Source organism: Microtus ochrogaster, linkage group LG8, assembly GCF_000317375.1.
Source record: "Microtus ochrogaster isolate Prairie Vole_2 linkage group LG8, MicOch1.0, whole genome shotgun sequence".
In the NCBI taxonomy this organism is placed as follows: Eukaryota; Metazoa; Chordata; class Mammalia; order Rodentia; family Cricetidae; genus Microtus; species Microtus ochrogaster.
The window spans coordinates 15,080,463-15,091,190 of NC_022033.1; the positions used below are offsets into that span (position 1 = coordinate 15,080,463).

Here is a 10,728-nt window from a genome sequence, read left to right on the forward strand (position 1 = left end):
GTAATAGAACATATTCACAGCATACAGAAGGGCATTGCACATCGTATCTCAACTGGTGTTTTATACACCAGACACCCACTGATTAACACACAGAATATATCCTCTCATTAGCTGATTTTTGCTTTCACTTGGCGTTCCAATTCTTTTTTTAAAAAAATATTTATTTTATTATGTATACAATATTCTGTCTGCATGCATGCCTATAGTCCAGAAGAGGGCACCAATCTTCATTGCAGATGGTTGTGAGCCACCATGTCGTTGCTGGGAATTGAACTCAGGACCTTTGGAAGAGCAGGCAATGCTCTTAACCTCTGAGCCATCTCTCCAGCCCTGGAGTTCCAATTCTTTACGGCCCAAGCCAATATCGCATTTCTCAAGGCTGGTCGATCCTCCTGAATTCCCTCAGTGAACTGGGTCACCTCGTGTCCAGCACCCTGAAACACTAGTCTCTCCAAAACTCGCTCCATCCTGTAGCCCTTATTTCTCTTAGACTCACCCGCTTTCTCAGGTGAGATAAACTACTAACTGGCACGCTGCCATCACGAAAATAGCTCATGACATTCTGGACAAAGTCCAGGCCTCAGCCACAACTGGTCTCCATCCTCCCCTTACCTTTGCCCGGGCAGGCCTGTCTTTTGAGCCTCAAGAATACCTCTCCAAAGCACTGCCATAGCAGGCTGAGTCCCTTTCTACTGTCCACAAATCACACTATGCTCTGCATCTGTGGCTCTCTGAGGACCCACGAACTTACTTCTCAAGGGCTTTTGCACAGCAGTGGGCAAGCGGCCATCGCTCAGTGAGGTCTGTGTAGGGAGCAGCTGCGAAGAGGCACCCTGCCAGGCTGTGCTCTCTGCCCTTCCAATCTTCCCAAACTATGCACCCATTCCCCGCCCCCCCCACCTACTCAGGCAACAGGAAACGTTTTCAGATAGTTGTGAAGAATAAAGACATTTAAATTGTTGCAGTGAACATTTAGCAGGTTTGGTTGGTAATTACCAAGTGCGAGGTTTGTCCGATACAAGACTTTAGCTTCTGGGGACATCATCTTTTCAACTCTAAATTTTTTCTTTCCTGTTTCATTTTTGGCATCCACTGAACTCTGGGTGCCATGCATGCTGGACAGAGGCTTCACCCCTGAGCAATCTTCCCAGCCCAAGATAACATTTTAAAGACTCACCATTTATTGGCGGTGCAATTAGGAAGGAAAAAAATTGTGGGGAAATATACATCTAAGACTTAATTAACAAGTAATGATAAAGACCGAGACCAAGTCTTTGTCCTCAGGGTCGCTTCTATGTGAACAATAGTAAATTTCTATAGTGAAAGAACACTAAAATGTCATAGTGGTTAAGGAAAAAAAATGAATGGGGGGAAAAGAATTTGGGAGTGAAGGAGACTGTTGGAGTAGCCGTGGAAGCCCCTCTGAGCAGAGACCTGAATAACAAAATGAACTGCGGGTAAACAATGTTCTAGGAGAGGAAACAGTAAATCTGGGAAGATTTGGGAGAGAAAAGCTTGGTGGGTTCAAACCACACAAGACGAGGACAGCTGGAACAGGGTCCCAGATCTGGGCAGTCAATTTCCTCAAGCCCACAGCGCTGCTGTCAGGAGGGACGGTGTAGCCAGATTGTTCCTTACTTTCTATGTATCCCCAGGCAGGGCAAGGGGACACATTTCCAGAAAGTGTCCCACTTTATGAAGCTGTGCTCACACAAACAGATGTTTTTACTTTTTAATACTTATTATCATAGTAAATAAAAATAAGGTAAATGGGGGTCATCAAAATTGTGCTGAGTATCTCCTAACTCGCAAGGACTGTGTTCTGCTCTGTAGGAATTCCTCAGTGACTGAGAGATCACCTTTCCTGGGGAGCTGCAGAGATTTTACCAAACAATGCTCTGAAATGGTAAGCTTAAAAACACCTGTTTGGTCTTGATGCAAATCAGTTGGCAACGCCTGAAGGAGCAATTCAGTTTTCCTTTATTATTATTTTCAGATGTTGAAAGAAGCTGTAGATTTGTAAGACATACTGTAACACAATAAAAAAGGAATCTTGTTTATTCTTATGTGTTACTGATGTGCGTATGGGTGGACACACATGTGAAGGAAGGCTGCACCTTGATGGAGTTGGCTCTCACCTTTGCATGGATGATTCCCGGGACCAGGCTTGGGTCATCAGGCTCTGTGGCAAGCCCTTACCCATGGAGCTATTCTCCTAACCTAACTGATTAGCACTGTGTAACACGGGATAAGTTAAACTAATAAGGTAGGCTATCTTAGCTCTTTGAATCTGACTTCCCTAGCTGTAGGATGTGTAAAATCAGGAATATTAAACTTGAGAAAATTCAGTAAAGAGTAGCTACGTTATTAACACTACTGAGTTACAAGGGGGAGTTTTGTTTGTTTTTCATTGTGGACCAGTTATTGCACAGCGAGAGTTTAATACTGAGCACCAGAGTATAGCAACACAGCATTAGGTACACCAGTTTGCCCTGGGAGTTCCTGAGGCTGAATGGGAGCTGAGCCCCCTCTGCTGGCCAGCATCCAGAGTCATCACAGGGTATACTTTTAGCTTGGAAAAACACCAAAATTCAAAATCCGATGCAGTTCCCATCTGATGGTGAAAAAGGCTTTCACCATCATTATAAAGTTAAAACAACAAAAATTCCTAAATTGGGCGGGCATGCATTATGCCAGATTTCAACAATAGGGAGGCTGAGGCATAAGGATCTCAAGTTCCAGGACAGTCTTAGCAATAAAGCAGGTTAAAAAAACAAAACAAGCCGGGTGGTGGTGGTGGCACACGCCTTTAATCCCAGAGGCAGAGGCAGGCGGATCTCTGTGAGTTCGAGGCCAGCCTGGTCTACAAGAGCTAGTTCCAGGACAGACTCCAAAGCCACAGAGAAACCCTGTCTCAAAAAACAAAACCAAAAAACCAACCAACCAACCAAAAAAAAAAAAACCCCAAAAAACCTAAAACATTTTAATTCGGGGCTAGCATCCACCGCCTGGGCCTCGTCCAATTAGTACCTTCTTGGCCCAAAGAGATTAACCGCGGCGAGGGTATCTAGGAAACTCGGCCGAGCGTCCCGGAATGCCTCGCTGGCACACACACTCCAGCACCCCGCCGAAGCCCTTGCCTTGCTGTGACTTCAATTGGATTAGAGGGAACCAGGGGACGCCATGTAAGCATAGCTAGCTCGCTAGCGGCTGCACAGCCAGCATCCTCCCCCTTCACGTGACGGAGGAGAGGAAGCAGGCACGCCCGAAAGCCTGCCGGGAGCGAACCCCAGCCAGAGGGCGGAGGGGGCGAAAAGAATAACAGGAAATGACTTCAGACGCACGTGCTCCGGAGAGGGGTTGGAGCGGAGCCTCCAAGAGGCGGGGCCGCCGCTGTACGCCTGCGCAGTTGCCGCGGACCGCGCTGCCGAGTCACTGGGGTGGGAGGGGCGTGAGCGGTGGGCGGGACGCAAACCGACGTGGCGCAGGCGTAGTGCGACCCTGAAGGCGCGGGCCGTCCTATCTGCGGGGTTTGGATCCGGGTCAGTCAGGCGCGGCAGTCGCGGAGAGACGCGAAGAGCCTACGGGGCCGGATCCCCGGGAGCACCCCAACTGCGAGGAGGTGAGCGGCCTGACGTGCCCGGGAGGGCCGGAGAGTCTCCTCCGCCAGGCCTCCCGTCCTCGGGAGGCGGAGTGCCGCCCGCCCGTCCGGTCGCGGCGTTTCCCTGCGCCGACTGCCTGGCCTGGCCTGGCCGTCGCCCGCCGCGGCCTTCGCTTCCCGCCTTCCTGCGTTCCCGCGGTCCTCGGGCCGCGCCGGCCGCAGCTTCCCCTTTCGCCCTTCTTGGCGCCCTTTGCCCCTTCCCGCCTTTTCCCGCCCTGCGAGCCGCATTCCTCTCCGCTTGCCTCCCGTCGCTCGGCTGGCGTCCTCCGCGCCGCGGCTCTACTCCAGCCTCCTCCCCGGGTCCGTGGTTGGCCGGGCGAGCAGGGCCAAAGCCTTGACAGTTCCCTGCTTGGGGGCGTCCCCAGTTCGGACCTTTCCTCGCCGACCCTGTTTTACCGCGACAGATTCAAGTTTGGTAAAAAAGGAACGAACTTGTTGCGTTGTCTGTAGTTCTGCGACTTGTGGCCTTGAGTGGGTGTGTGCCCAGAGAGTTGTGGATGTGTTTTTGTCCTGGGGACAGATCGAGTCTGTCGGGGCCGTTCTCCTGGAGGGTTGCTGGACAGGAGCTCTATGCTGCCTAGAGGTCTGGGAAATTTTCTTCGCTTTAACTCTGTGGAGCTCTCATACTGGTTCTTTTCAGGCTCCTGAAAACGAGGAATTACACTTGAAACTTAAGGAGGGCTTAGTCAAAGCTTCAAAGAGTAAGCAAGTTTGTGCATACGCTGTCTGCGGAAAGAGAACTGTCAGGTGATCTGACTTAAGACCCTGCAGAGTAACTGCTTACAGGCCCTTTGCCAGTCTGAGCGGGATTCTTGGAGAAGTCAGTGCGGTGAAGGGGTAATAAATGTCTCTCACAGATGTAATGTGGATGGAGATGCAGGCCAGTCACACTGTTCTGTTGAGCTGAGAAGCTGTGAGTGGAAAGCTAGGGACACAAGGGAGCATAGGAAGCTTTCTGTAATCGTAAGCCTGCCCTGCTCTTGCTCCCGAGGTTAAGGCTGGGACTATTCATTCACCTTTGCTCTGGGCTAAAGGAACCGAGGAAAAGATGAGCAGTCACAACGCTGGAAATCTCTTAAACAGTTTCGGCAGTATTTTATCCTCTGAGTTTTTGGTCTGGAGCTAGATTTTTATTTTGGGCTGTTTTGGTTTTTAATGATATATCTGTTGGTGTCTCAACAAGAAAACTAAGTTTGTATTAACATCTAGGGTGGTCATCTGCTATGCTATTATGTCAGCACTGTGTAATTAGAAGTTTCGAGGCTTAGCTGGAAAGCTGCTTTAGCCAAGTGTAAGATCCTGGAGGGCAGGAGTGAGACATCATCCCTACAGAAATGGGGTTCCCAGGACCCCTGTATTCAGTTCAGCCTCTGTTGTGGCATCCCACGTAGTGCTAGGCATTCTGGAAGTACTTGTGGAAGGAATGGATTTCTGCCTGTGGTGTTGTCACCAGTACTTAAAGTATTGACTGATTGCCACAGAGGTACGTTTGAGAGAACCATAAACCAAACTTTATTATTTTTTTATGTGCATAATGTGTATGAGTATTGCATATGAAGGGCAGAGGGCAATTTGGGGAGTTGAATACTTCTGTTATTCAACTTCTGGGAAGTAAACTCAGGTGGGCAGGCTTAGCAGCATGCATCCTTACTGTTTGAGCTATCTCAGCGGTCCCATCTTCCCACCTTTGACCCATCTCATCAGTCTTTATAAATGCAGCTTTAATGGAGTTGTGGCAGCAAAAAATAAAACAAAAAAACTTGGGCATGGTGGCACATGCCTTTATTTAGATCCAGCACTTGGGAGGCAGAGGTAGGTAGGTGGGTCTCTGTGAGTTTGAGGGCTGCCGGTCTACAGTGAGTTCCAGGAAAGCCAGGGCTGTTACACAGAAAAACCCTGTCTCAAAAAAGTAAAACACAAAACAGAACCAAAAACTACTTTTAACTGGGCAGTGGTGGTGCACGCCTTTAATCCCAGCACTTAGGAGGTAGAGGCAGAGGGATCTCTGTGAATTCAAGGTCAGCCCTGTCCACAGAGAGAGTTCCAGGGCAGCCAAAGCTACACAGAGAAACCCATCTTGGAAGAAAAAAAAACCAGAAACCTTGTTTATAGCCTATGATAGACATTTTTAGATGTGTACAACTCCAGACATACCAGAACTCCGCTCTCTGCCTAGTATATAGACTATTGTGTGTTTAGGGGAGCCCAGCTACAGTGAAGAATAAGAGACCAGTGAAGCTTCCAGTCATATGAATGTGTTTCCTCATGTTTATGACCTGGTTAAGGAAACAAAAATATGTGTGAAGAGAGTTTATGTTGACTTCTAATGTTGAAGTGAAAACTAAGTTCTTTGGAGGTTGAACATATACAGAAATGTCAAACATTGTGACATCTTGACCTTTGGAATATTAGAGATCTCACAATAACATATAACTCACTTTTGAGAAGTAGGCTGATCTAGACTCAGAATACCCAAGGATCTGTAGAGAGGCACTGCTCTCTCTGAGAGTGCCTGGGGTGGGGGTGGGGTGGGGGGGGATAGGGGGTACCAGATTAGAAATAAGGTAAAATATATCCTTGGTTTAAAAATTTTTCTTGTTTTTCAGTCTTTTTCTTCCCTCCCTCTCCTGTTTTGGATACTTGTGTGTTCATTTGTTCAAGATTTAGTACTTTGGTAATTTGAAGATTAGATTTGAGAATTTATCAAAAGACTTGTGTTTCTTGTTGTTTAAGTTGATCGTTTATCTCCTTTTGTTTAAATGGAAAATCAGAGGAGCAGAAATTGAGAATTTCAAGTAGTCAAACTAGTTGCTTAAGAAGCAAGCACAGGTCATACCTGCAGAACAGTGTTCTTTGTAGTTTTTTCTCCTACTTCTAACTAAAGAGAAGCTCTGCTTTCTTCTTTACCTGTTTTTGAGTACAGATTTCATTTCTTGTTTAATGACTGACACTCAAAGGCAACAGACTAATAAAGTTGTCAGAGGAGTAGAGTCTAAAATAGGCAGTGTGGACTGAAGCAGGTCTCTCCTGCTCCAACAACAGCAGTGTCTTGTTTTCATGTATGTTGATATGTATTTTTATGTTATTTCATTTATTTTCTTAAGAAATAAATCCTATAGTCTGGTTATATAAACTGCAACTTAGAAATAAAAGATGTTTTCCTCCTAACAGTAATCGTATAAGGACATAATACTTTTGATTCTACCAGTTTTCACTTTTCTTATTTCCTTTTTAGTATTAACGGGAACATCCATAGGAGTGCAGAAACTTTCACAATGAAATCTGAAGCCAAGGATGGAGAGGAGGAGAGTCTACAAACTGCCTTCAAGAAATTAAGAGTGGACGCATCAGGGTAATTGACTATGTAATGTGTGACTTGGGATTATTTATTTGCTGGATTTAAATAGTCCTTTTGGTTAAAATATTCCTCTTCTGACTTCTCTGTTCACCCTAGGGTAAATAAATGGTAAGACTTTGACTTTGACATACTCTTCGTATGTACATGATTGAATTTGAAAAGCAGTAGTTGGGTTTTACTCCGAGGTCATGTGTTTTGGTTGAAGCAGTCCCTCTGTCCTAGTTTACTCAAACCTTAAATCAAGTAGTACTCCACCAGGGACTTCTCATATATCTCAGGGGAATCACAGTAATTTTTGTTTGTTTGTTTTTTACTAAAAGTGAACTGTCCCAATAAAGGTCTATGAAGACTTGATTTCAGTCTCTAATTGCTATGTCTCTAGTGGACACCTGTTTTCAGTAGGGATCTGTCATCAAGATCAATAGTCTTAGAGCCTTTGACCAAACTAATGGGAACACCCGCAGACCAGCTGCTGTCTAAGTCTTAGAATTTCACCCTTTACAACGCCTGTGTGCAGATCACATCTCTTCTTATGCTAGTTCTTCTTGGCCCCAAGCCCGATGAAATCTCAAATGCTAATGATTATGATCCTTTTATGAGTAGAGACTGAACACTGGAAGCTCAGAGTTGAGCCCGGTAGTAGTAATAATAGTCCTGATTGCCAGCATTTCACTCTTTTTTTTTTTTTTCCTGAGATCTTAATTTAATATGACCAGACAAACAGTAAGAAAATAAAAGCAGTAAATGAACAATCGTTTGGGACACCAAAGAAGGAGATAGCTGGTATATCATTTCCCAAAGTTTCAATATACACTGTCCTGTATGGAAACCCTTAACCACTTGTGACTATTGAGCATTCAAATTATGGTGAGTCAAAACTGATAGGAGCTGTAAATACAGAAAGTTGACAGCATTTCACTCTTGCCCTCAGCACTGAGTGGGTGAGAACTTGGAGCACATTTAACTGCTGTTGTCTTAGTTTAGAGAGACTGCTCACAAAATTGGGTCCCTTTCTACTGTGGAAGTTACAGGTGGAGTTTGAACCCAGAGCGTCTGACTCCAGAACCTCCTCCTAGCCTTTTTTCATGTGGTCCATTGTAGATCACATGAAAATACTTTACCAAATAAAAACTAAGTAGATGCTAATAGCTGCCTACTGTGACTAACACTGTTTCTGGTCCACCCTAGAGTGTTTATGCTAATAGAGTTTCACAGTGAATGTTAAGATGTTCACATTTGCTTCCATGGTACTTCGGGAAACTATTATTTTCCCAATGTTTTTTTTCCCCAGCATGTTTTTTTGGCCTATCAACGTTTATATATACTTTTTTTGTTTTTGGTTTTTGAGACAAGGTCTTACTATGTATCCCAGATTGGCCTCCAAATAATAATCCTCCATTCTCAGTCTCTTGAGTGCTGGAATTATGCTCATGTGCTTCATACTCATTTTCTTGTTGTTTCCATTGTCTTTTTTGTTTTCGACGTGGGTTCTCTATCCTGAGAATAGTACTTGGGGCCATGCTCATGATACGTGTGCTGTGTCACTGAGCTACATCCCCTCACCCTTGGCAAGCCTTTTTGAGAGAAGGAAATAAAGTGGGAAAGCATAATTCTAGATTGTGGTTTTAGTATATTCTTTGTGATTTTGGGTGTGATTTATTTTTAATTAAAAATTCTAGAAATATCCACTTAATGCATATAAATCCTCAAGTATATAAACCTTTATAAGTAACTCTTTATATGCAGACTTTTTTCTATTGTTTTAAGAAATTGAAATATAAACTTGGTGTTATGGCATATAACCTTAAACCCAGCATTCAGGAGGCAGATCAGTAAGTACACAGATCTGTGGGTACTTGGTCTACAAAGGGAGTTCCAGAACAGCTAGAACTACATAAAAGACACCCTATTTCAGGAATAAAAAAAGAAACTGGAATGTAAAATTAAGCTAAAAATAAAATTAAACTTTTGATGGCACTGAAAGTTACTTAGACTATTATAAAATATTTTGCAAAATATCTATGAAGTTTATGGTCGTAAATTATGTATTTGGGGACTGGAGACAGGGCTTAGTGGTGAAAAGCATATACTGCTCTTGCAGAGGACCACAGCTCAACTCTCAGCACCCATGCCATAGCTGTAACTGTAGCTCCAAGGAGATCCTGTGCCTCTGGCCTCTGCACACAGCTGTACTCAAAAGCACATACCTTGTTCCCAGGTACGTGCCCATTCACAGAGACAAATAATAGATAATAAAGTACAACTTTCTGAGAAATTATGTGTTTGAGGGAAAGAAGGAAGGGGAGTGGACAAAAATGTATACCGCAATAAAAACAATAAAAATTGTTTATTTGTAGCATATGATATGCTTTTATTAAGATTATGGAAGGAAGGAACAAAATATTTGAAAAAACCAGGAGTGGAAGGGGTGAGTCATTAGCGTGACTAAGCAAAACGAGACGTGTAGAGTTTGCTGCGTGTGTTTCTGATTGTTTTGTACTGTTGTCATACACCCTGCTGAAGTGACTGCTGAGAACTGACTCATTAGGCTTTGCCAGGAATTTAGTATGATCCTGTTCAACAGGTTTTGATTTGCAGTGATATCAGGACCAATGTCTTTGTATTTGTTATAAAACAATAAATCTTTTAATACGACTGTAAAATAATTATAGAAAAATTAATAAAAGGATAAGAAATGTCACAATTTACTTAAATCTCTAGACTCTAGATCATTTATATATAATGCTGTATATTGTGTTTTGTTTGTTTGCTCTTGTCTTTTTGAGACACGGACAAAGTCTGGCTGTTCAGCCCAGGGTGCTTTCAAGCTTGTCATCTTCCTTGGCCTCCTGATGCTGGAATTGCAGGCATAGTGTTTTAGACCATAACATACATGGGTGTTCACCATAGTGTCTCTTATGATAATCCAAACGTGCTTTCATGCCATTAAAAGTATTTTTAGGGATGAGGTTGGGACAGGGTCTTGTTAGATAGCCTAGGCTGACCTTCACCTTTCTGTGTGTAGCCTAGGCTGGACTAGAACTTCCTGCAGTCCTCCTGCCTCTGCCTCTAGAATTATAGTAAGTACTGGCCTGGAGATGGCTCAGCAGTTAAGAGCACTGCCTGCTTCCCCAAATGTCCTGAGTTCAATTCCCAACAATCACATGTAATGAGATCTGGTGCCCTCTTGAGGAAGAGACCTGGTCAATTGTCCTTATCACTTATCAACTTAGACCATGAAACCCAGTATGGACAAGTTCAACAGAACCACCATATACGAGCTGCCCATGTAGGCTTCAGCATTGCCAGGGCATAAACTACCATGCTTGACTGTGTGTGTGTGTGCGTGTGCGTGTTGTGCGCGCGCAAAACACACACACATAGAGACAACAATGTGGAATGTTATTCCATCTGTTTTTGTTTTTAAAGATTTATTACATATATAACATTCCTTCCGTGTGTGCCTGCAGGCCAGAAGAGGGCACCAGATCTCATAGATGGCTGTATGTGGTTGCTGGGAATTGAACTCAGGACCTCTGGAAGAGCAGCCAGTGCTCTTAACCACTGAGCCATCTCTCCAGCCATGTTTTTGTTGTTTTCAGACAAAATAGCTCATTAGCCTGGAGCTTGCCAAGTAGCCTCGGCTGATTGGTTAGTGAGCCCCCAGACCTTGTCTCCTTTTACCCAGCCCTATGGCTTTTTTTTTTTT

General features: G+C 44.3%; 1 protein-coding gene across 2 annotated transcripts in view; it reads left to right on the plus strand.

Annotated features, from left to right (window-relative positions):
• Window positions 1-3,526: 3,526 nt before the first annotated feature.
• Oser1 (oxidative stress responsive serine rich 1) overlaps window positions 3,527-10,728 on the plus strand; it is a 14,639-nt gene continuing 7,437 nt past the window's right edge. Inside the window, exons 1-2 of one of the 2 annotated variants that reach the window (XM_005362969.2) lie at window positions 3,527-3,622; window positions 6,897-7,013. In XM_005362969.2, coding sequence (XP_005363026.1) covers window positions 6,937-7,013 — 77 coding nt within the window. In that variant the 5' untranslated portion in view covers window positions 3,527-3,622; window positions 6,897-6,936. Of the gene's footprint in view, window positions 3,623-4,057; window positions 4,077-6,896; window positions 7,014-10,728 lie in introns of those variants that run through there. The other variant, XM_026787258.1, reaches the window with a different exon arrangement.